General features: G+C 40.3%; 1 protein-coding gene across 1 annotated transcript; it reads right to left on the bottom strand.

Annotated features, from left to right (window-relative positions):
- Window positions 1–244: 244 nt before the first annotated feature.
- Window positions 245–24,786, bottom strand: LOC120730355 (C-Jun-amino-terminal kinase-interacting protein 1-like). The gene is made up of 12 exons (XM_040026704.1): window positions 24,630–24,786; window positions 18,661–18,733; window positions 15,295–15,861; window positions 13,290–13,838; window positions 11,848–12,078; window positions 11,215–11,290; window positions 10,955–11,121; window positions 10,764–10,867; window positions 7,632–7,742; window positions 3,512–3,582; window positions 3,245–3,343; window positions 245–2,126 (listed from the first exon to the last, which is right to left on the bottom strand). The coding sequence occupies exons 1-12, from the start codon at window positions 24,699–24,701 to the stop codon at window positions 2,054–2,056; spliced, it is 2,193 nt and encodes a 730-aa protein (XP_039882638.1). The 5' UTR covers window positions 24,702–24,786; the 3' UTR covers window positions 245–2,053.
- Window positions 24,787–24,817: the final 31 nt, after the last annotated feature.

Genomic DNA, 24,817 nt, shown 5'->3' with positions numbered 1-24,817 from the left:
ACAGAGTTACATCTATGTCAGTTTTTGAGAGCAGGGCTACAGGCAGTGTAAATTAGCCTTTATACATGCAGTTTTTCATGTCCACAAGTCAGAAGCTGAATTTGTGGAATTAACCCCAAGTTAACAGTCCAAGATGATGGCAGTGAACATCAAACATTAGAAAACCTGTAAAATCTTTAATCCGTGCAGCCAGTGTTGCAGCAGTCGGGTTTTAAAGTGCAAAAAAAGTACTGTATTGTATTGATAACGATACATGAATCGTCCTAAGACGAGAAAAAGTTTTTCCTTGTGTTTCTGACTTTACTATAAGAATGCACTCAACTCTGGAGTAATGACATTCCCAATATCCATCATTTCAGGTAACTAGAAAACGGCTTGGAAATCCAATACATATTTCACTCAATGGCGTCCAAATACATTTAGAACTTTTATGTTTTTATTCTGGATTTTTGTGTGTCATTCTTTCTCCATTAAAATGAAACTACCATAAACATTTGAGAGTGTTCATTTCTTTATAAGTGAGTAAACTTTACAAATTCAGCAGGGCATCAGATAATTTTTCCCCCACTCTAAAAGAGAAAAGCAGTAACATCTCTAGATTTGTTTAACTAGAAGAACCAGATTTTTTTGTTTTTCCATTTGTTGAACTGTGTAGTGTCACCCATCAGTTTCATAGACTATACAAATAGTGGACAGACTGCCATGTGAGTTTAAACAAATGATCATGAATCCTAATGGCTGGTGACCATAGATTCATCCTGAGACTATGAGCCCCTAAATACACTTAAACGTTCTCTCACCTGCGTCTTGCATCTCTTGGTAGTTGTTTTGTGACTATTTGAAGTCTCTTTCGGGTGATGTTATTTGTGGTTGTTTGATCAATCATCAAAGTGATTATTTTCTTTTGCGCACTCTTTGCAAATTCAGGAAGAATTTATTTAAAATTTTTGTTTTCATTGAACTCCATACTAACCCTAAAAAGTCATACATGATTACCTATGCAAACAGCACTTAAATGTTAAATGGACTGGTACTTATATAGCTCTTTTCTACTCAATATGAGCACTCAAAGGACTTTCTACCACAAGTCTTTTTCACCCAATCACACATTCACACCACTTTTATCTAGTGCTTCTAGATGCATCAGGGGCAACTTGGGGTTGAGTGTCTCGTCCAAGGATACTTTGACATGTGGACTGGAGGAGCCAGGGCTCAATCTACCAACCAAATTGGTCGACACCTGCTCTCCTACCTGAACCACAGCGACCTGGCTCTTAAGTTTTAAGGCTCTTAAACAATCTAACAAATATTTAAGTTATATAATTTAATTTTTATTCTGCTTAAAGCTTTGTTGCCCAGAACTTATGAGCTAAAGTTAAATATATGTATCTCTGAACATTTAAATATGTACTTCAAAGGTTGTTTAATCAAATAAAATCAGAAGCTGCACTTCCAGCTAGTTTTTAGGACCACTACTTTAAATCTTATGAGAATTTACTCATGTGTTTTATTTGAGCTCCTATAATGTTATGTGATTCAATGACTAACACTGTTATTTAAACATTGTCTCATTAGATTGCTTACAATCATTGACAGATATTGACATGTTTCTATGGTGCCAGATTGTTTGTATGGTAATTGCTAATATCAGAAAGATGATTCCGATTTTTTCTAACAACATTTGTAGTTGCTGAGATTTGGCTTTGTGGGCTAGAGTAGCTCTGAAGGTAGTCTGTATATATGCAATATCCATGCATAGTTAATTAAGATAATTTTTGCAAATAAAATGCATTAATATTCAATATCTCTGTTTAACTATTGGTAACTTTCTGTGGTGTGAAAAATCCCACGTGTCCCTATCAATCCATAGAATTATTCATATTGTGATATGGCCAAAATAAGGAGAAGCTTGCTGTATTAGTGGATGCAGCTTAGAAAAGAAATAACCCACCATGCAAAGAAGATATATCGGTAATCCAGTTGGTGGTATATAAGACCAGGCTTACATGCACATAGTGAATATTAAATTCATAGAATGGATGGACAGGAGGCATTATTCAATGAAGATGTCTTCAGTGGGACAGGAGTAGCCGACGTGCTCCTTGTAATACTGCTGGAATGCCCTCCTGTTGGGAAAAATAGCACAAAAGATTCCATAACCAAGCAGACCAGGTCACTGGAAATGGTTGATTTACAAGCTACAAGCCAGACTGACTTGTTCTAATGGTCCAGCCAGTGTTATGGCAAAATGTGAAACACCCTATTGTACTTATTTTGTGTACATAAACAAAAATTGTTTTAAAATCAGCTTTAAACCTAATATATTTCAACAGAAGAGTGTTTATGTGTGTGAATGTGCTGCTGAGAATCCTCAAAGGGAACTCATCGAGAAAAAAGCTCTTTGAATGACATGGCAGCTGTTATATTTGAACCCAAAACACGATCCTTTTATAAACCTTTTATTGTCTAATGTTTTTATTTCCTGAACCTAACCAAGTAGTCAAGGCCCGCAGGTTTCTGCATTTAACAGTTCTGTTGTAGAAATCATTTCGCAGGCCAATTCATGAAAATCGTGCCAGTGAAGACCATTCTCATCAGCCACTAATGCAAGTTAAAACTCTACATGGCAAAGAAATAACGAGACATAAAAGGAACCCAGAAATGCTGCTGTATAAATGCTGTATAGGTATTAATTGGGTATTTAAAATCTCATATCTAGCATGAAAACATTTAGCTTTTAAAACTACAACTGGCCTCCTGAGCTTCCAGCACTTTTGTTGATGATAAGGTTGTAATGTGACATTGGAAAATATTCCACTGTTCTTTTAATAAAAAAATGTAATTATATTTTTTCTTATTTATCTTTTACACAGCCTAACATCTTTTTTTGGAAACAGGTTATATCTCCATGTTGTTTTGTTAAGGATGAAAACAAAACTGTAGCTAATAAAAGCCTCCCAACATCAGCCTTGTTACTTACTGGACACCATAGTGACCATAGTGAATTGTACTTAACCTCGGTGATGTGTTTTCCCCCCCATAAAACAATTAAAAAGACACTACTTTCTCAGAGCTTTCATCTGTCAGAGTTTGAAACCCTGATAGAAATCGTAACACTATAAACTAGTGTCTACAGAAGTAATAATCCCTCTGCAGCATGTCCATGGATAGGACAGTCATATGCATTGAATCTTAAATATAACTGAATTAAATGCAGAGCAGAACACAGTAGAGTAGGACTTACCCGACAGATTCTGCTAAAGGATGTAAAGTTGTTTGTGACATCAGGACATGACAAGCAAAGCGCTGCTGGTCAGGGTGCTTGGTGATGAAGCCAAAGTACCTGCAGTGCAAATAAAACAATTATTTCCAAAGGTTTAATTAAGCCTGTTGCAGGACGAAAAACAACAGAGCAAGCAGCACACAGAAAAGATTCATGTTCATAAAAGTTAACTAATCTCTCACGAGGTGAGGGAATTGTAATACAAGCCATCTAAAGCATTTGACTCACCTGCTGTATTTTGGATGACAACCACAGAATGAAATATTTTTCAACTGGAAGAAATGGAAGCACTGGTCCCCCTGATAACAACAAAGACAAAGAGCCATGTAAACATGTAATTCTGGAATATTACTCTAAATTAACATCATAGTTAGAAACTTTTGTTAAGCTAGAATTTAAATTAATTCATTACAGTGAATAACATTAGAAAATGTTGTTAAATGGTAACTTACAACTGGAGAAACCAACTACCAGTAGATCTATTGGAACTAAAGTCCTCTACCTTCTACCTAGAGGGGCTATGATGCCACTGACAGTTGTTTGCCCACTCCGGGTCGGGGATGAGTTCCTGCCCCAAGTGGAGGAGTTCAAGTATCTCGGGGTCTTGTTCGCGAGTGAAGCGAGAAGGGAGCGGGAGATCAACAGACGGATTGGTGCTGCACCGGTCCGTCGTGCTGAAGAGAGAGCAGAGCGTAAAAGCGAAGCTCTCAATTTACCGGTCGATCTACGTCCCTACCCTCAACTATGGTCACGAGCTGTGGGTAGTGACCGAAAGAACAAGATCGCGGATACAAGCGGCAAAAATGAGCTTCCTCCGAAGGGTGGCTGGCCTCTCCCTTAGGGATAGGGTGAGAAGTTCAGCCATCTGGGAGGGGCTCAGAGTAGAGCCGTTGCTCCTCCACATCGAAAGGAGCCAGTTGAGGTGGTTCGGGCATCTGACAAGGATGCCTCCTGGGCGAGGTGTTCCTGGCATGTCCCACTGGGAGGAGGCCCTGGGGCAGACCCAGGACACGCTGGAGAGATTATATCTCTTGGCTGGCCTGGGAACGCCTGAGGGAGGTCTGGGCTTCTCTGCTTAGGCTGAGAAGCCCAGACCGTGACCCAGGGGCACCGTGACCCGGCCCGGATAAAGCGGAAGAAGATGGATGGATGGATAGTGAATATAACTTCTTAAATTTGAACTTATGCAGGACTTTTCTAACTAAGAATGCAACCACATTCAGCCATTAATACATTGCTTCTATCTGTGCCTTCATTCTGAGCAATTTGAGGATTTGTAGCTTGCCTAATGACACTTTGACAAATGGGCTGGAGGCCTCTGATTAGAAGATGACAAGCTTTAAATCGTGAACCATGTGAATATGTTAGGTTATGTTAGGTTGTAAGTACACAAGAAAATGCAATATTTAATATTGGGTTTGTTGTATTTAGAAATTAAACCCATCTCAATGTATTCAATTGACATAGTATCACAGTGTGACCACAATAAGGACCCACCCACAGGGTGTTGCACGTTGAGAGGTGTTTTATTGATAAGGGTTTTTGACACACTTTGTTCGCGCAGCTTTTTAACTGCCTTTTCCTGAAATAGGAAAAGCATGACCCAGTGATGGACCACCTTAGACTAGCTTGAACTTAAAAGGCCAGAGAGCCAGATACCACCAGGTGATCTGGGTGTTATCATCCTTCATGTAATAGAGCCACTGCACTCAGCCAGGGTCATGGTAGCGTCTAAGCTGGCTGGCCGTTGGCAACGGACCCACCTTGAGGTCTCTGCGGTGAGCCCAACTATGAACTGCTTTGTCACCACCAGCTCCACGATGCAAGCGTCCCTTTCAGCAGGGGTTGGATGCAGCCACCGCCACCACGTCACAGAGCCCCCTAGCATAGGCGAAAGGCTGGCCCTCCAGACCCATTTATTCCTCCTGGAAACACCTGCAATAGTCCTCTGACTCAAGGCTCAAATGTTCCACTACCGCCTGGCAAATGGCAGACATCCACAAAGCTGCTCCACGCTCAGAGACACTTTCGGCAACACTGTGACAGGAATAAGGACTCATGCACACGGTGTTGCACGTTGACAAGTGATTTATTAAAAAGGGTTTTTGACACACTTCCATCTCCTGCTCAGCACACCACACCGCTCTCTCGTTAGATGCCAGCATCCTCCTGAAATAGGGAAGGAATGACCCTGTAATGGAGAACAGCTGTGTGGGTCAACCTCTGACACACCACACCCTGAACTCACTGCTCCACCCCTCCTATGCTAAGCCACAAACCACACACTGAAACAGCATATAAATGTGGATGAAAATGGCTTTTTTTCTGAAGACTAAAACAACAGAAAAAAATATTTTCAATAAAAATAAATAAAAAATAAATAAATAAATAAAGATGGGAATTTTAAAAATTAAAATGGCATATGTGAAATGGTGAACAAAAAATCCCAGGAGGAAAATCCATCCTTGTTTTAATTATTTATCCAAGTAGAGATATGAGACCTACGGAGCCCCTCTGATGACATGGTCCAAAAAATAAATAAATCGTGGCCACAAAATACTACTTCGTGCCCTTGAAATAGTATAACGTGCCCACGAATTACGCATTTGTGGCAACGAAATAGATAACGTGCGCACACCATATTGATACAATTCCTGGACAGCTGCGTAGAGACATAAGCATAAGAGTAGGCTAAACCTATACACCATGGACAGAGACAGTATGATTGACTTTTATTTTAGGCTGGGAATGAGCTACAAATGCATTTTGAAAAGCTTGGCAATGCAAGGAACGATTATTACAGAGAGACATTTAAACAGGATATTAAGATAAGATAAGATAAGATAAGATAAGATAAGATAAGATCAGATAAGATCAGATAAGATAACCTTTATTAGTCCCACACGTGGGAAATTTGTTTTGTCACAGCAGGAAGTGGACAGTGCAAAAGTTATATAGCAATTATTATTATTGAGAGCCCAGTTGCTTTACAGATGTAAGTACGACCTGGACGCCGGGATAGATTTTATTGTCAACCAACTGCAAGGGTCTGGGAAGGATCACGGTTATCGGTCAAGTGTTTCGTGTTCACAAATTAGAATTTCGTGAGCACGTTATACCTATTTCGTGCTCACGAAATAGTATTTCGTGGCCACAAATAAGTATTTCGTGGGCACGTTATACCCATTTCGTGCCCACGAAGTAGTATTTTGTGGCCACAATTTATTTATTTTTTGGACCATGTCATCAGAGGGGCTCCGTAGAGACCAAATATTAGGATGGAAAATGGAAATACATATAAAGCAAAATGGGAAACGTGAATAGAAAATGCTAAATTAAAGCCGCTGAATAGAAAATGTATAAGAAGAAATACTTTGAGGATCTTCTAAATCCTTGTTCCCAGACTCTGCTTATTTTACGAAAGGCATGTAGAGGAGTGTGGCAGAGGCCAGAGGGGTGGATGAGATTCACCCTGAGTTCCTAAAAACCCTGGATGCTGTAGAGATGTTTTGCTTGACAAGCCTCTGCAATGTTCATTCAAGATGTGGGGTTGTGCCTCTGGATTGGAAGACTGGGTTCATAATTCCCATCATAAAGAAGGGGGACTGACGCGTCTATTCCAACTATAGGATTACACCACTCAGCCTCTTTAGGAAGGTCTATGCTTTCCTGTCTTCCTCCCCTCGACCCCAACAGGTCATGGCAGATGGCTCCCTTCCCTGAGCCTGGATCTGCTGGAGGTTTCTTCCCACTGTTGCCAAGTGCTTGTTTATAAGGGGCTGTCTGATTGTTGGGGTTTTCTCTTTATTATTGTAGGATTTTTACCTTAAAATGTAAAGGAACTTTTAATGAATACTGTTGTGATTTGCAAAATAAAAAAAACTGAAATTTATTGAATGAGAGGTCCGTTAGTCAAACCTTGGATTCTGGAGAAATAATGCGGATTTCCTTCTCATCATGAAATGCTGCACCAATTCTTTAGCCGTTCAAGGGTGTTCAAGAGCATGTTGGAAAAAAAGTAGAGGCGGCTGCTCGACTTGACTGAGATGGATGCCTTCCTTAAACCACGATCCAAAGCAGGCGAGATTAAATCACGTGCGGTGTCGCGAGATTTAACATTGGTATATTATTGTTTATTATTTTTGTTTATTGTACATATTAAACACTATTTGTTTTAATGGTTTTAGCACCATTTTAACAGTAGTCTAATATTCAAATGTGCTCTCTGTTTAAACAAATACTACTTTATTGTAAAATACATACATTTTAAAAATTCCTTCTATAAATCAGAGTTCCATTTTTATTCTGTGAGTAAAGAAAAGTGTGAAGAGAGAGAATAGTGCTGTACCCTGTGAGCGGAGTGGCACTGATCCTGGACACTCATCTTCACCCCTTTCACACTGACTTCCAGCGCACAGGCTGATGGAGGCTGACCCGCTGACCGCCTGTTGTATGCTACCTGTTAACACAAACACACAGTTAGTTAGTAATCATGCCAGGCGAGATTTGCTTTGAGTCTAACAGGACTAATCCCGCATGAATCAAGTATGAAAGTGGCATCGGGAAAATGTTCTTTAACCATCTCTTCAAAAGCTTTTTTCAGAATCAAAATCTTTATTGTCATTATGCCAAAAGCACAATAGAATTATATGCAACCCCATTCAATTTAACTTTTATTTTATGTACAAAAAAAGAAAGAAAGAGAAACTGTGATAAACAAATAAAAAGTATCAAACAGTATACAGTACTGTGCAAAGGTTTTAGGCAGGTGAGAAAAAAATGCTGTAAACAAAGAATGCTTTCAAAAATGGAAGTGTTAACCATTTATTTTCATCAATCAACAAAATGCAGCAAATGAACAAAAGAGAAATCTTAATCAAATCAATATTTGGTGTGACCACCCTTTGCCTTTAAAATAGCATCAGTTTTTGAAGGAACTTGGCTGGTAGGTTGTCCCAAACATCTCGGGGAACTAACCACAGATCTTCTGTGGATGTAGGCATCCTCACATCTTCCTGTCTCTTCATGTACAACACTCGATGATGTTGAGATTAGGGCTCTGTGGGGGCCATACCATCACTTCCAGTACTTCTTGTTCTTTGTTACGCTGAAGCTAGTTCTTAATGACTTTGGCTGTATGTTTGGGGTCATTGTCCTGCTGCAGAATGGGGCCAGTAAACAATCATTTATATTTCTGAAAGCATTTTTTGTTTACAGCATTTTTTCACACCTTCTGAAAACTTTTGCACAGTACTGTGAACACACTGACTGAAACTGGACTAAACTTTCAATATATTGAATGAAAGTCAGTAATGAAGACATAATTCTATGGAAAATGCACGTAATGCTGCCCAATGCTCTGTGGGGCTTGGAGGTGCTGCTGCTGTGAGCCCCGGTGTGAATGGACCCAGGCCCCCTGCCCTTGGTGGATTCAGGGGGACGGGCGTGCCCATGGAGGTCAGCGGGGGAGCTGCCCCTAGCCAATCCTTTCATTCCCATGCCCAGTTGCCTCCCCCCTTCCGCTCCATCACACCACCACACATGCAGGGCCTTGAGGTACAGGTGCGTCACTGAGGTGCAGGGGAGGCATTCCTCCTCCGTCCCCTCCTGGCCACCTGTGCCTCAATTTTATTCCACAACTTAGACACTCAAATTATTTACATTGTCATGACACATACGTACAGGCCCTTGGCACTCTGTTTATTCAACCTCACCTCTGGTGCCGGTGCCCACCTCTCAATTTTATGTAGACATTGAGGGTTCTCGGGAGGGGCCGTGCTGACACAAGCTGCTATCTGGTTGTTGACACCATGCCCCTCCCAAGTTTTAAATGAAATTTAGAACAGCACATACCAACACCACATATGAGCTCTCTGGGCAAAACGTGGTCTTGTTAGGAGAGCTGCTCCATCCAACTTTGGATGGAGCAGCTCTCATTTCTAGTAATGTATTAACCCCCCCCCCCCAAATCATGACTGTCCTGAGTTGGAACCAGGAAGCAAAGTTACAGTCTTACACGCCTATCCGCAGTTTTTTTCCTCCTTTTATTCACTCAAGGCCCCGTTCCCTTAGAAACTGGGTCTCCCAGACCACTAAAAAACCAACCAAAAAATGAGTAAAAAACAATTTAAACATAATAAAACAACGAAAGAACAATATAGTATCCACAACTGCACCATAGAGTAGAGCAGTCAAAAATGGATTATTAAACATTAGGTCTCTTTAACGGGTCCCTGTTACTTCATGAATTAATAACTAATCAACACACTGATTTACTCTGACTTACAGAAACCTGGTTACAGCAGGATGATGTTAGTTGAAATGGATCATTTAACATTTACATTTAACAGTGTTTCCTGAAAACTCTCTTTTGTTGGATCATTTCCTAATAACATTTAACTTACAACAATACCACTTTAACTCCTTTAAAAAAAAGCCTCAAATCAGAAGTATTTGACTCCCTTGTATTACTTTCAAATGCGCAAGTTCTGCCATTAATTAATGCTTCAATCTTAAATATGATTAACCCATCTCTATTAATCGTCTATGTACCACAGGCCTTCAAGCTGCCAGTTACTTAACTGTTACTTAAAAAGTCATAATTTGACATTGGTTCTAAATTCAGATAAAACTGAAGTTATTATTGTATATTATTGTACTCAACTCTAAAAATCTTAGAAATATGGTGTCTAACCAGATTCTTACTCTGGATAACATTACCTTGGCCTTCAGTAACACTGTGAGGAACCTTGGAGTCATTTTTGACCAGGATATGTGCTTCAAAGCACATATTAAACAAATATGTAAGACTGCTTTCTTCCATTTGCGCAATATCTTTAAAATTAGAAACATCCTGTCTCAGAGTGACGCTGAAAAACTAGTTCATGCATTTATTACTTCCAGGCTGGACTACTGTAATTCATTATTATCAGGATGTCCTAAAAACTCCCTGAAAAGCCTTCAGTTAATCCAAAATGCTGCAGCAAGAGTCCTGACAGGGACTAGAAAGAGAGAGCAGATCTCTCCTATAATGGCTTCCCTTCATTGGCTCCCTGTTAAATCCAGAATTGAATTTAAAATCTTTCTCATCACATACAAGGTCTTTAATAATCAGGCCCTATCTTATCGGAAAGACCTCATAGTACTGCATCACCCACTTTGCTCTCAGACTGCAGCCCTACTTGTGGTTTCTTGGGTATTTAAAAGTAGAACTGGAGGCAAAGCCTTCGGTTTTCAGTCCCCTTCTTTGGCGAAACAGCTCCCAGTTTGGATTTGGGAGACAGACACTATCTCTACTTTTAAGATTAGGCTTAAAACTTCCCTTTTCTATATCAGTGTGAAGAGCTGCCTTTATCTCATTTGTTTTTTATTTAAAAAAATATTTTATCTGATTCTTGGGGGATTTTGATAATTTATGCTAATGAATTTGTTTAGTCCATACTTCAGCTGTGAGCTTTAATTAAACAGTTTATTTTTGTACCTTCTGCATCGCAGCACACAGCACATCTTTGCCTGTGTAGATGGGAACCGGAACGGAACCCAGATATTGCACCAGGAACTTCTCAATCCAACCATCCTTTTGAACTGCAAGAAGAAAGAAGAAAACATGCTTTTAATCATCGTTGCAGCTGATGAAATTCTCTTTACACAATCCAGTGTGCTGCAACGCACCTTGCTCAATTTCTTTGGGCACCCTGACAGCATAGAAGGCGGGAAAAATGCCTATAGCCCCAGTCCTCATGTTGTAACCCTGACACCACAGGTCCTTAGACTGGTTCAACATTAAGATAGGGTCATCTGCTTCAAGGTCCAGCTCATCTGCATGACGAGGAACAAACCTAAAACCATAGAGAGAAAAAGTACAGGATTTCAGATTCATGTGACTCTTTGCACATGGCACAGTTAATTTGTGTAAGTTCATGTGTACTGACCTGTAGACAGCTCTGTGACTCTGTTGCCTCTCCACTCCATCCAGAACACAGGAGAACACACCAAACGAGCCAGCACCTGAACAACACATCACTGGCATTATACTCACAATCAGCTACTTAAAGTTTGTATATTTGCCATCCTCAACATCTAATGGGAAACAAGGAAAGAAAAGAAAAGCAATGAATCAAAATAAAACAAACAAACAAAAATTAAGCATCCACTGACATTTATTTAGAAAAGCTTCATTTTTTATGTAAAATTATGGCTACCCTGCATCATTTTCTAATAATGTAGTATTGGAAGGCTTAAATTAAACCATTGGTCTTGCTGCTCCAGTCTTCCTGATGGGTTAAAGACCTTCCCCTAAAGTAACTACTTGTCTTCTGGAATCTCCTTCTTACTATTCTGGGAAACACAGCAAATCTTTTGGCAATGGCATGTATTGATGTGTATGAAAAAAAAAGTGTGTGTGTGTGTGTGTGCGTGTGTGTGTGTGTGTGTGTGTGTGTGTGTGGAGGGTGGTGGTGGGTGGGTTGGTTGGTGGGGTACCAATTATTTCCAATTTTCCTAGCCAAAGAGCAGTTAATTCTACCACATTAGTTATGAATGTTTAAATGTTTGGAAATACACACCTGTGGCACTGTTCTGGCTGTCGTTCTTGGCAAACAGGTTGAGGAACTTTCTGCTTATGGGAGCACAAGCTCTTCCACCATTCGACTCTTCTTCCTCTGACGTTGTGGATGATGTTACCTTGGACAGCTTGCAGGATCTTGGCATGACTTCCCTGCTCCTCTTCACCTCCTCCTCCCTCCTCTTCTTCACGTCTTCCTCATTTCTTCTTTTTTCCGCCACTTCCCTCCTCTCTTGGAGCAGTAGAAAAGACAGGTTATACTGAGAGCAGAGAGGAACGAGCAGGTGGTGTAGGTTTGATTTCAACTTCGCCAGTATTCTCTCTTTTTAAATTGTCATAATTTAATCTGGTCAGTGGTGTTACACGAGGTTTTGTACTAAGTTATCTACTTGTTTCTGTAATTCAATAAGAGCATGGCATGCTTTCAATGTTTGTTGATATTCAGAAGATACTTATTTCTGTTCAAAAGTCTTTGCTATTAAAATCGGACATAGGTGCAGTGATTTACTGAAGTGTGTGCAAAAGGTAAAAGGGAGTTTGTATAATTATAACAAGCTTTCAAGTCCGTATTTGACCATTTTTATTCATCAACACAATCTTAACGCTCTTAAGCAAAATCTTCAGAAATAGTTTTCTAGACTTTCCAAAACCCTGTGGTCCCACCAGCCCAGGTTCAGTACACACACCTCCTCTTAATCTATCAGATCCGCTGGAGGAATACCATGACCTACAAGAAATGTTTAGCAAAGACAAGGCTCTATGTCTGCCCCCGCACAGACCCTATGACTGTGCCATCGTCACACATTAAACTCATCAGTTTACCTGCCTCAAACAGTAAGACAGTCATCCTTTCAATTCCTTGCCCTCTGAACTGTCCACCTGAGATGGCCAAACTGCTTGTTGCCCATGTTTTCACGTTACCCGGGATCACAGTACAAGTCGTGGCTGACAAGGGGCGTCAGTTCATCTCCCAAGTCTGGGAGACTTATTGTACCCCTGAGGTACGAGCAATGTTTAAGTTCTGGTTTTCATCCTCAGACAAATTGATAGAGAGAGACTCAACCAGACTCAACCAGCAACTCGAGCCCCAAGACCACCATCTGCTGCAACCAGGTCATCAGCAGCAGCGGCAGTATTTAAGCTCAGACCTTTACTTTCTGCCAGATCACCAGCTACCTTATGGTGGCAAATTGGTCTTCCTGTTTTCTTCCCTATATTTTTTTTAAAAGGGAAAAAGTGTTTTAATCCCAGAAGAAATGGGAGTTGCTATTACTCATATATATATATATATATATATATATATATATATATATATATAATGTTATGTGAGATTGTAGGCCTTAGATATACCTTACTACACTTTGTAGCCATAAAATATGCTTATTTCTTTTCTAAAAACAGAAATGTGCAAGGGGCATGTTAAAAATTAGCAGAAGTATTTACCTTTCTTTTTTGCTTCCTCATTTTTCTTCTTCTCCTCCACATACTGTGGGTCTTCATCCTCATTGGCTGACTGATAGACTGTTTCTGCATCACTGTCATCATTGTGCTCGTTGTAACCATTCAAGTAGTACTTGAGGTTCACCAGCTCCAGTTGAGCATGTTCATCCACCACCAGAGTATATTTAACAGAGTCATAATTTAACCCTGTTAAAGTTTCACGGATTGGTACAGTCTGATTAGCCACAGAGGCCATGATATTGTCATCCTTTTCTTTCTTGGGGTCTACCCCTGTTTCAGTGGTACAGTCCGTTTTGCTGTTACCTGTGGGACAGCACGTTAGATCATTCTGTAAGTTTAGGCATGGAGTTGGAACTCCCTCCCCCTCTTCTTCACTGATGTCAGGGTTAGTTCGGTAGGTCAGAGAGGGATGCAGAGGCCCTGATGGGGGTCCTTCTGTGTCTGAGCTAAGGGACATCCTGTTGGACCCTCCCTCACTGCTGGACCGGGAGAGGACAGAGGGGTTGTCCTGGGTCCTGTCATGGTTCTGGTCTAAGAATACAAAACACGGAGCATCATTGTCAAATGTTTCCAGTTTGTAAAATTTTAGATAACACAGATGAACTTCACACATATGGTTATACTCTAAGATAGTTTTATTTTGCAATATTCTTTATAGCTGATATCAAGGGAATTCTAACAATTGGTTAACAAAGGTTCCAGAATACGTTTGCTGGTTTAGGTAATAGAATTTACAATAGTCCCACAGTATACTTGGGTATTTATCAAATCCCACGGGAATAATTTTCAAACATCAAATATTGTAGCGCACTGCACAAACACGGGGAATTATTTATAGATAGCCCATTTATATCTCTACCTGTAGCTATAAATGGAACATTTGCCTGAGCTCAGTGAGATATGAATGGTGAAAGCTGGCAACTGCTAATACTAAAACAATTCTAATTAGTAAAGTGGGGGTTCAGTCTAATTAATACAGGTGAACCAACCAATATAAATAAAATTGTGTGGACTATTTGCCTTTAGAAATTTCTAGGAAGCTTTCGAAATGTAGGTTAGCAGGTTGATATTAGCATTCTGGTGCCGCCTCGCACAACCCAACTATAGGCTTCCTGTTCACTGCAACAGTTATTAAACCTGCAAATATTTTCTGTGCTCTAAAGTAGTTTCTTATGCAGGGTGAGTTTTTTCAGAATTTTTTCATAGGGGTGACCATTGGGGGCTACATAAGAAACAAAAAAAGAGAGGAAAAAAAAAAGGAGAAATTTCTAGGAAACTACATTTCTAGTACTGCGCTGGACCTCAGTAGAGCCTATGCTGTACTATAGATTGCATCACAACTATACTTAACTTTATTAAAAGGTGCATTTGTAGGGTTTAAGGGTATACCATGACTATAACATATATTTAATGCAAGATTTTAAATCAAGCGTAACCCTGGATCTCTGATTTTTTTTTTTTAATAGCTTTGGCTCAAAAGCAATATCAGGCACAGAAATCCTTCATTAGTCGACTCTAGTAATGTATTTTTAATTACTTAATATTTTTTAATTGATTTCAGAAATATAAGTAGATCATTTCAAATGTAATGACTTAAAGAAATTAAAAAAAGATATCTATCTCAACACAGACGTCTCTCTGACTTTAGTTTTCAATGCTAATAATAACATTCCTCCTGATAGTGATGGTCCGTTAAGAGATTTTCTCACTCTCATTTCCAGGTATGTTTCTCTCTTTCTTTCTGTCCCTTTTCTTTTTCTGTTCCTCCAACTTCTTCTCCTTTTACCAACCTGGTCTTCACCCTCTGTCCAATATCCACGCAGACATTAAGGTCAATAATAAAATAAAATCAATGTAAAAATAAATAAAAAGAGGAGCCTGCAGAGAGCATAATGTGTTTCACAGACGAAACCATGATCCTGTTTGCTAAAACTGCCAAACAGGAAATGATTATAAAAAAAAATTGGTGTGAACCTTGGTTCAATACCTTGGTGTGTTGTCTCCAGGTTTCTCTGTACTATGGGTGTGCGCGGCACCACCATAGCAGGCAGATAGACTTCCTTATTAGACAGAGTTTTATTCGACTTTAAGGCGCTTCCTCTGTTGCCTCCTTTAGTGCCTCCTTTTCCTCTCCCATCAGCTGCTCGGCCTTTCAGTCCGTTTTCTTCCCTTGGCCTCTGATGTCCATTCTTGTCTTTTGCTTTTGACTCTTCACACGGTCGTCCTCCTCTTCTATCTATCACTCCATCTTTTCCTCTGAGGTCGCCCAGGCCCCTGTCTCTCATCACTGTTGCTCCTTTTCCTCCCCCTCTTCCTCCTCCACTTCCTGCTCTCCTCTGGTTCCTTAGTGTGCGGGAAGACTGTGTATGCATAGCTCCAGGCATTGATTGTTCCCGTGGTCGAGCTCGTGTGTCTGAGCCAGTGGCAGCAGCCTGACCATTGGCTCTGCTGTTGGATACATTGGCTGTTGGAGGTTTGGGTGCTGGCCGGCGCAGAGTGCTGTGCTGGACTTTGTCCTCAGCTTTTGGTTGGACATCTAGTGGAGCGAGATCCCCTTAATACATACACACAAACAACAAAAGCAGCAGATTATGTATTAGGCAATCAGATATACGGCATACAGAGGGATATTCAAAGTAGCCTATGGTAAGCTGTTAATCCTGTTACAGCAACAGCAGAAGAAAAAAACACACATGATGTTTTCCTGACTGAAGGAGTTGTTGTTCTGTTATGTCATCATTGCTTGCCACACAAATAATTCCACTGTTACATTAGACAAAAGGATGACAGCTGCGGATTCCAAAGAAAAAACAAGAAAAAAAAGAACTAAGGAAAACAGAGACTTTAACAGTGCATGAACAGACTTATTATGCCATTAGTTGCTTACTGGTATGCTTGATCTGCAGCTTGAGTCTGACCTTACACAAAATTTTACCTTAACTATCAGTTTTCTACTTTTACTATTTTTTAAAGCTTTTAGACTTCTATATTTAGTGCAAAGCTTTGTACATAATGTAATAATAAAATAAAATTAGTATATAAGAATATATAATTTAGTCCAATTTTTAATTCTAATTGTACTTAGCTTGACTTTGCCTCTAAACAGGAAAATGTGTACAGTCAGGGGTTAAAGTGTGATCTAGCAGGTGGGGGAGCCCTAAGATCAGTTGTAGTGACTCAGTGTGGGGGGAAAATCACAAGTGAAGTCACAATAACTTCTATTGAGAGCTCCAGTACATTTTCTTTGTGTGCAGGCTGTGATCAGTTGATTTGGGCGACTGGCACTCTGAGGTTCCCTGCTCTTTGTAGATTTACACAACTGAATTCAACAAGATCTAAGCAGGTGTTCCACGAGTTGTCCTGGCTGATTTCTATCCTCTGCACTGACAGTACACTGTTGATGCTGTCTTTTTTCTAGATCTAAGCATCATCAGCTAAGAGTCATATTCATCTCTGCTACTCTTGATCTAGCAGACCACGAGCACCACAGCCACTGTGCACCAGTCACACACTGTTGTTTACTTCAAATCCATGACAGACTAACCCGTTTATCCTGCACTAACCTGCAATGTATTTTCTTGCAGTCTTTAAATAACACAGTTAGTCTGCCTTAGTTTGTTTAGCAACATGTTTCACCATATGAAAAACAGTGTCACATGTACAGACCCAATATTTGATTTAAACACATGAGGACTTACATGCAAGCTTTAAATTCACAGTTTATCAAATCTGGGGATAGTGTCTGGCAGCCTAGGGTGATGTGAAGAGGGGGCACAGTGGCAGATGTGGGTGGGGGAGGGCTATGGTCTGAATCAAACCTGCTGAATATGTCTTTGTAGGTTCTCACTCATCCAGGTCATGGTAATCTAAGGAGCTTGGAAAGAAAAGCAACTCGACTTCTTTAATTTTCTTGAAGATGGTTCATCTCTCATCCTAGAAGCTTCTTCAGCCCAGGTATTAAAACCCTGGTGGGATCTGTCCCTTAGCAGGGTCGCTGACCTACTGTTGATCATGTGCCTCTTTGCATGAGCCCAGGTGAGAAAAAGGGTGTTAGTCATTATATGCAGAGGTTTCAGGTGAAGCCATTGTGAGACCTTACCACACCCATTGAGATCACCTAACTCAAAATGTTAGTGGGCGATCAGGTGCCTGGGAAGGGATCTCAAAGCTGCATTGTAGGTGGCTGATAGTTGGTTTCATAAACCACCTCCTCTGTTCAAAGATGGTCGCTCACAGTGGACATAGATGGCTTCTTTCACTCCTCTTTCAAACCATCTGTCTCCTCTGTCCAAAATGTCAACATTGGCATCTGTCTCTGATAAACCTGCTGTATAAGGGATGACAATGTTGAAGCGCTACCTCGACAGGACAAGACTCAACTTTACATCTCCATCTAAAGGATAAAGGTCACTCTTTTGAGAATGCCAGTCACTTTTCTTTCAAAGCTTCTTTGATAACCTGTTGAAATAATAATCTGTTCACTCCTTACTGCCATTGTCCTGTGTAGTACCCCCATTATTTCTATGACCTAAAACTTTCTTCAGCCCTGTCCAGATCTCCCTATTGTTGTTTTGCTCCAGTTGCTGTTCCAGTTTCCTCCTGTAGCTGTTCTTGTCCTGCCTAATTTGCATTTTAGTTCCTTTTGGATTCGCTCGAGATTGTCTTTGTCCCCTGAGCTAAAAGGCATCTTCTTCTCATTTAGCAAGGCTTGTAGCTCAGGGGTCACCTATGGTTTACTGTTGGAAACCCCCCATATTTTCTTGGAGGGTACTGTGCTCTCCACACAGAAACTGATGTAATCCGTGATGCGCTGCGTCAGACCATCAGTGTCTTCCCCATGTGGACTGCAGAGTACATCCCAGTCTGTGGTCTCAAAGCAGCCCCTCAGCCTTTCACAGGCCTCCTCCAACTAGATTTTCACAGACATCACTGCTAGTGGTTGATTAATCACATGCTAACGGCCAGCAGCTCAATCTCTGGAGTTCTCTGTATTAACTGTAAAAAGACAAACTAAGCACGAAACCACCCACAGTCTGCTTCCTGGGTTTGAATTAGATAGTGAATTAGAAAATAAAGAAATAAAATAAAGTTTGCTGACCTATGCCCTGCCCTAAACCTAGAAATAGCCAAATGAAAGTAAAATATTGCAGTCACCCACTAGTTGTAAAAAGCTATCGGCCCCACGAACTCTATATTAGTTACGGTTTAAGATTTGTATATGAGAGCACTGTGTGATTTATCCTGCTCTGTTCTAAATCATCAAATACACTATTTTGCATTATACTGTAATAATCTGAGGGATCTTAAGAACTACTATAAGTTTGTATTTTGAACCTGTGTTGAGTTTTCGTACCTGTGATATGTGGGGAGGAAGAGTGGGAGTCTTTCCAGCTGGCCTTGCCTAAAGAATTGTTGTTGATGGAGTCCTGAAAAGAAAGTATGAAACAGAGCAGCAATAAGAATAAGACCAACAACAACAAATGACTGGATTACTAACACAAAAAGTGTGAAATCTTATTTCTATCACATTAGGTACATAACTAGGCCCAAAGTCTCTAATGACAGCAATGCCAGGAAGAGGTAGGAGGACTGATGAGGAAGTGTGTGGCATCATCACGAAAAGGTATGCTAATCCCTCACTGACCAGCCCTCTAAATGACCTCACACTCAAAGGTGCTTCGGATCTGCTCCAGAGGACAGAGCAATGCCAGGTCACCTTGAGAGGGTAATCAGGGTTACCTCTGATCCACACTCCTAACTTGTCTTTATTTTTTATAATATACACCAGAGGTCACCAACAGGTGGACCTGTATTCTGTCCCATATGGACCTGGAGCCACAGCCAAAACAGGTTATTATTTAAAAGCCGACGTGAAGCTTCAATTTTAACTGGTCGTCAATGAATGGTCTAAGTGGACGTGAGTTAAGCAATCCCACAAGACATCACTGAGCTAATCAAGTCTGTGCATTCCAGGCAGTACGCACTGCAAATAACACAGTGGAGTCCCTGGATCAGAGGTCACCAACAGGCAGACTGCGGTCTGGGTCTGGGCTTAGAAACTGTCACATATGGACCTGGATCTAGAGCCAAAACTGAAGGTTATGATTTAAAACCTGACGAGGCGCATCTATTTTAACTGGTGGTGCTTTTGTAGTCTTTATGGTAGTGGTTTAGTGGATAAGGGAATGCACAGACCAACTGGATGTGAGTTAAGCAAGCCCACAAGACACCACTAAGCCAATCAATGCAGACAGATGATAGGCAAGTTACACATGAAAAAAATGGTAGAAAAGTAAAAGAAAGATAGTGATACATGTAAAGGGAGAGATACAGATGAGTCCACCAGAGAAAGATGAGAAAAAGACAGGTAAGATGGAGAAAGTGAGAATAAAATAAGGAAAAAATTGTTTAAAAACTCTTTTTAAAAAAAAAAAAAAGTGGAAAGCAAAAATGCATGAGTAAGTGCTGGGCCTTTCCAGATGCATTTGGTTTATCTCCAAGCAGACGTGGCCCTGAAAGAACAGATTCTTCCACTTCCTGGCCTCAAATGGTCCCTGGGACAGATTTCTTAGGTCTGATCTTGACATTGTTTGGGTCCACACACAACTGTGAGGCCCATTGAACAAAATCAAAACTAAATAATGTTCAAGGATCAACAATGAGCACCTCTATATGTCTATGAAAATGACCGTGACTCAATTTAAACCCAGGTACAAAATCCTGGCAGTACAAGATACAACTACTAAATTTTCAAACTGAACAAAAAAGTAGGGGGGTTCAACATAAGAGGGGAAAAAAGTGAGACCTCGATGACTTGGAAACATGAAGATAAGAAAGAGGATTAACAGATTTTCTGACAAAGGGCTGAATAAGACGGAGACAATATATATACTGAAAGGTGACAAGGGAAGTGGAAACGCATGAGAACACAGCAGAAATAAATTAGACGTGACATGACAGGGGAGGCAAAACCAAACACACTGAACACAGGACGAGAAACTGTCAAAAATAAGACAGGAAACACACTGAGAAACAAACGAAAACACAGGGAAGAAACAGACATGTGAACAAGACAGACTCAGGCGACAAAACACAGCGACATGACTAAGAAACACAGAGGACGAGGGCAAAGGCACAAAGGGTGCCTAATAGACAACCAGAAAGTACAATAAACTCAGAGAGATGAAAAGGACTAACCTCAAGTGTAAATTGTATGAAACTTAAATCATTACAATATAAAGAAAGAATTAAATTCTAAATAAACTCAAAAGGCTGGGACAAAGACCCAGAACCCTGACATTTGCACATGTAATATATTCTGTCCATAGAGAATCTATATCATTCATATTTAATATAGTTGGGACAAGAGGTGTTTTTTATTCTTGTGCATTTGTGGTGCAGAATATACTCAGACAATGTTCTCAGCACATTAATAACAAAACAGCACAAAACAGCTTTAGAGACTCAAGATTTTGCTGTTTCAAAGATTTTGCTGTTTCAGACTGAGGAGCTTACAAACCTACACTGGAAACCCTTTATCAATAACAAATACAAAGTCTAGTGAAGAATATACTTTAAGGGCATTGTACCAGACTACAATATACATTATATACATGTTATTTTCATGTATAGCATTGAAATACACTACCCTGTCAGTGAGGTACCAAACAAAAACAGATACAAAAAAAACAAAATCATGTAAGATAATGACAGACACCGAAAATAATTCCCAAAATAGAAAAAAATGACCATGGATATTAAAAGACAACCACAGACACTCAATAACCACTAAGTGACACAAAGTGACACAAATGACCCTAACATTAACAATGTTAATCCATAACATTTTCTGTCTTTGTCATCAGGTCACCTCCTGATGACGCAAACAGAACCACATCATCTGCAAAGAGCAGAGAGACACTTCTGACTAAGGGCGTCCACCCAGACATCCCCTCCTCTGTCATGATTTGATGACCTGCAGATTACTGCAGATGAACAAACATAGAATCATGTATGCAAACATGTATGGACGTTCCTTTCTACTGCTATGTGCAAACATGCAGTAATGGAAAGGAGAATGTGTATTTGGCAGCTCAAATGTTTATGTTTTGTTTTTGATCAATAGCATCGATCTATAGCAGAGATATAGAAAAAATATAACGGGATCCAGTTAGAGAAAATTTCTTGAAGCAAAGGTCTGGAAAATCATAACATGTAGAAACTGCACCATCAAATATTTCTACATTTTGCAGGCCAAGCAAAGTGTGGCTCTGTCAGTGGCTGATGCAAAAACTGGTTGTGGGAGGAGTTCAGTGAGACCATGGAAAAATACTTTTGGTCAGCCTCAAAGCAATTCTGGCAAACCATCAGGTGACTGGAGGGGGAAGCAGTGCTCCACTCACACTGCACACAGCCGTAGTGGGACTCTGCTGACCTCAACTGAGACTATAGTCAGGCAGTGGAAGGAACAGTTTCACAGATCTCTTAAATCCCTCAGTCACATCTTCTGTGATAGAGGCAAACTCTGGGGGTGAGAGGAATGACTGTTCTACCGCTAGCTGTTAGGTCACTCATTTACTTAGACAACTGCTCAGCTGCAGGGCCCCTAGAGTAGATGAGATTCGCAGAGAGTTCTTGGAGTTCCTGGATATTGTAGGGCTGTCCTGGCTGACACATCTCTGCAACATTGTGTGGAGGTCTGGGGAAGTGCCTCTGTATTGGCAGACTGGGATGGTGGTTCTTTGTGATTCACTGGGAAAATTTATAGTGGTGTGAAAACAATGTTTGCCCCTTTTCCTGATTTCCCATTTTTTTGTATGTTTGTCACATTTAAATGTTTCAGATCATGAAAGAAATTTTAAATATTAGACAAAAATGACACAAGTAAACACAAAATGTATTTTTGAAATAAAGGTGTTTGTGATTAAGGGGCTTTGTGTGAAAAAGGGATTGCCCCCTAAACTTAATAACTGGTTGGACAACCCTTAGTGGCAACAACTGCAATCAAGCATTTGCAAAAACTAGCAATCAGTCTTTTACCGGACTGTGGAGGAATTTTAACCCATGTATCTTTGCAGAATTGTTGTAATTCAGCCACGCTGGAGGGTTTTCGAGTATGAACTTGCCTATTTAAGGTCATCCCACAGCATCTCAGTCGGATTCAGGTCAGAACTTTGGCTAGGCAACTCCAAAGTCTTCATTTTGTTTGTCTTAAGCCATTCAGAGTTTGACTTTCTGGTGTGTTTTGGATCATTGTCCTGCTGCAGGACCCAAGTGTGCTTCAGCTTGAGGCCAAGAACAGATGGCCGGACATTCTTCTTCAGGATGTTTTGGCAGACAGCAGAATTCCTGGTTCCATTTACCACAGCAGGTCTTCCAGGTCATGAGGCAGCAAAACAGCCCCAGACCATCACACTACCACCACCATATTTTACTGTTGGTATCATGTTCCTTTTCTGAAATGCTATGTTATTTGTATGGCAGATGTAATGGGACGCACACCTTCCAAAATATTTTTCACACATATAGGTTTGGATTTTTTTTCCCCTTAATAGCGAAGACCTTCATTTAGAAACTGCATTTTTATCTTTGTCTAATATTTAAATTTGTTTAATGCTCCAAAACATTTGAGTGTGACAAACACACACAAAAATAGGAAATCGGGAAGGGGGGCAAACACTTTGTCACAGCACTCTAGGCAAGGGTACTATAGAGGAGGGTCCTTGTTTTTAGTTGAACCTTCAGGATGAACAATGCAGTTTTCATCCTGGTCGTGGAGCACTGGACGAGGCACTTCAGTCCCTGTATAATCATAACGAGAGGTTTGGTCCTAATGCTGGCAGCATGTTGAACTTCTTTCAGATGGCTGTTGGACTCCACCAGGGCTGCCCTTTTCACTAATTCTTTTTACAGTTTTTATATACAGAATTTCTAGAACTTGTCTTGCTTGTCCTACCCCTTCATACCACCATTCACTGAGGGTAACTCCAGACTGCAACAGAGTTCAGTTCCTCTCAGCAAGACTGGTTCCAGAGCTTATGCCATGCATTGAGGTAAATCCTATTTTATCTAGTCCATCTCCTCAACGTCAGGCACTAGCTGGGGCTTCTTTTCCACCAAAGAGCTGATGTTTCATGTACCAAGAGCTAGTTTTAGTAGTCAGGAATTGGACTGTCAGGGCCTCCATTTTTGACTGCTGACATACTCACTGGCACTGGAAACTTATGGCACATTCTGTGGGTGGTGAGCCCACAGGAGATGTAAAAAATAATGTAAAATGTAAAAATGTATTAGTTGAACACAAAAAAAGCATACTAGTTAAATGTTAGTTAGGTGGTTTTAGCTTGATTTAGCTTTTAACTGTTTTATTTTACAATTTGAAACCTTAAAAATAGACAAGCTGTCTGAAAGTTAGTGTTTACAAGCAAAATATACTTATCTATAGTTTAATAACTTCTGAAAGCATGCAATTTAAAGGCAACATAAGCACATAAGAATTACTTTATACCAATTTATTAAATACTTTCCACCAGACCATTTCAGATTTACCTGAGAAGGTAAAGGTATGTTTTTCAAAAGGAATTGTGTAAAATCTCAGGTCACTACTGTAAAGAGTTTGCTCAGAAAAACAGAAGGAGAGTGAGAAAGCAGCCCCTGTAAATTTACTTGATTGTACATGACATTAAATATGTATAATTTAAATAACCTATATGAATGTGTTGACTCATAAGTAACTCAACAAAGCTAAGGAAGATGCAATGACAGAAAGAAGGGATAACACTGAAGGGGTGTTAGCTACCATCCTATAGACTAGATTATTCTGGTGTAATTTTAATCAAATGTCCAGAAGTTAGTTAAGGTATTCGAGGTTGGCAAGGCAGTGCAGTATACCTATATTAAGTATATATTTAATAGGATGGTAAAAAACAACAACAAAAAAACTGCTTTTCCAAGTGTCCTTGAGCAAATCCCCCAGCTAACCCAACCCCTAGCCGTTCAGCTGCCATGATACAGACCGATTTATCAGGACCGCCTCTCTAAATAAAAGCATGTGTGGAGAATTTGTGAAAAAAACAATAACAATCAATAAACAGGAATCTACAGCATTTGACTATGTGCCAGCACACACATAAACACAAAATATACACAGATACACAACAAGCCACTGCTGTCTCATCCTCAGGACTGGATCCTCCCCGGAAATGCACAGAAATACGGTTATTCAGCTGGATGCCTCAGATGTCTCATTCCAAATACACAATCCAACCATGACACACACTTTCCACAGCATCCCACAGCTCCTTTTAAAAACAGGCCTCCTACCTGGGTGCCGGCTTGTGGCAGCTGTGGGAACAGGGCCAAGGTAGTTGGTCTCTTTGGTCGATATTTGTCCATGACAGCATAGACGGATCCCCCCTTGACAAATGACAGCTTCCTTTCTCCCTCCCTCCCCCTCCTCTTCTCTTTTATTAAGCCAATGTTCGCACTGCTGTTCAGACAGACCCCCCACC

This window comes from Simochromis diagramma, unplaced genomic scaffold (genome assembly GCF_900408965.1).
Source record: "Simochromis diagramma unplaced genomic scaffold, fSimDia1.1 OVJJ01000293.1, whole genome shotgun sequence".
NCBI classification, from domain to species: domain Eukaryota; kingdom Metazoa; phylum Chordata; class Actinopteri; order Cichliformes; family Cichlidae; genus Simochromis; species Simochromis diagramma.
The sequence above is the reverse complement of the archived record's forward strand: the minus strand, read 5'-3'. Positions and strand labels throughout refer to the sequence as shown.

Coding starts and splice junctions, on each gene's coding strand:
- LOC120730355 (XM_040026704.1), bottom strand. CDS start 24,701: ATGGACAAATATCGACCAAAGAGACCAACTACCTTGGCCCTGTTCCCA. Junction 13,839..15,294: donor CCTGGAGACAACACACCAAG/GTATTGAACCAA, acceptor TTGTATTCTTAG/ACCAGAACCATGACAGGACC. Junction 3,583..7,631: donor AGTGCCACTCCGCTCACAGG/GTACAGCACTAT, acceptor TGTTGTTATCAG/GGGGACCAGTGCTTCCATTT.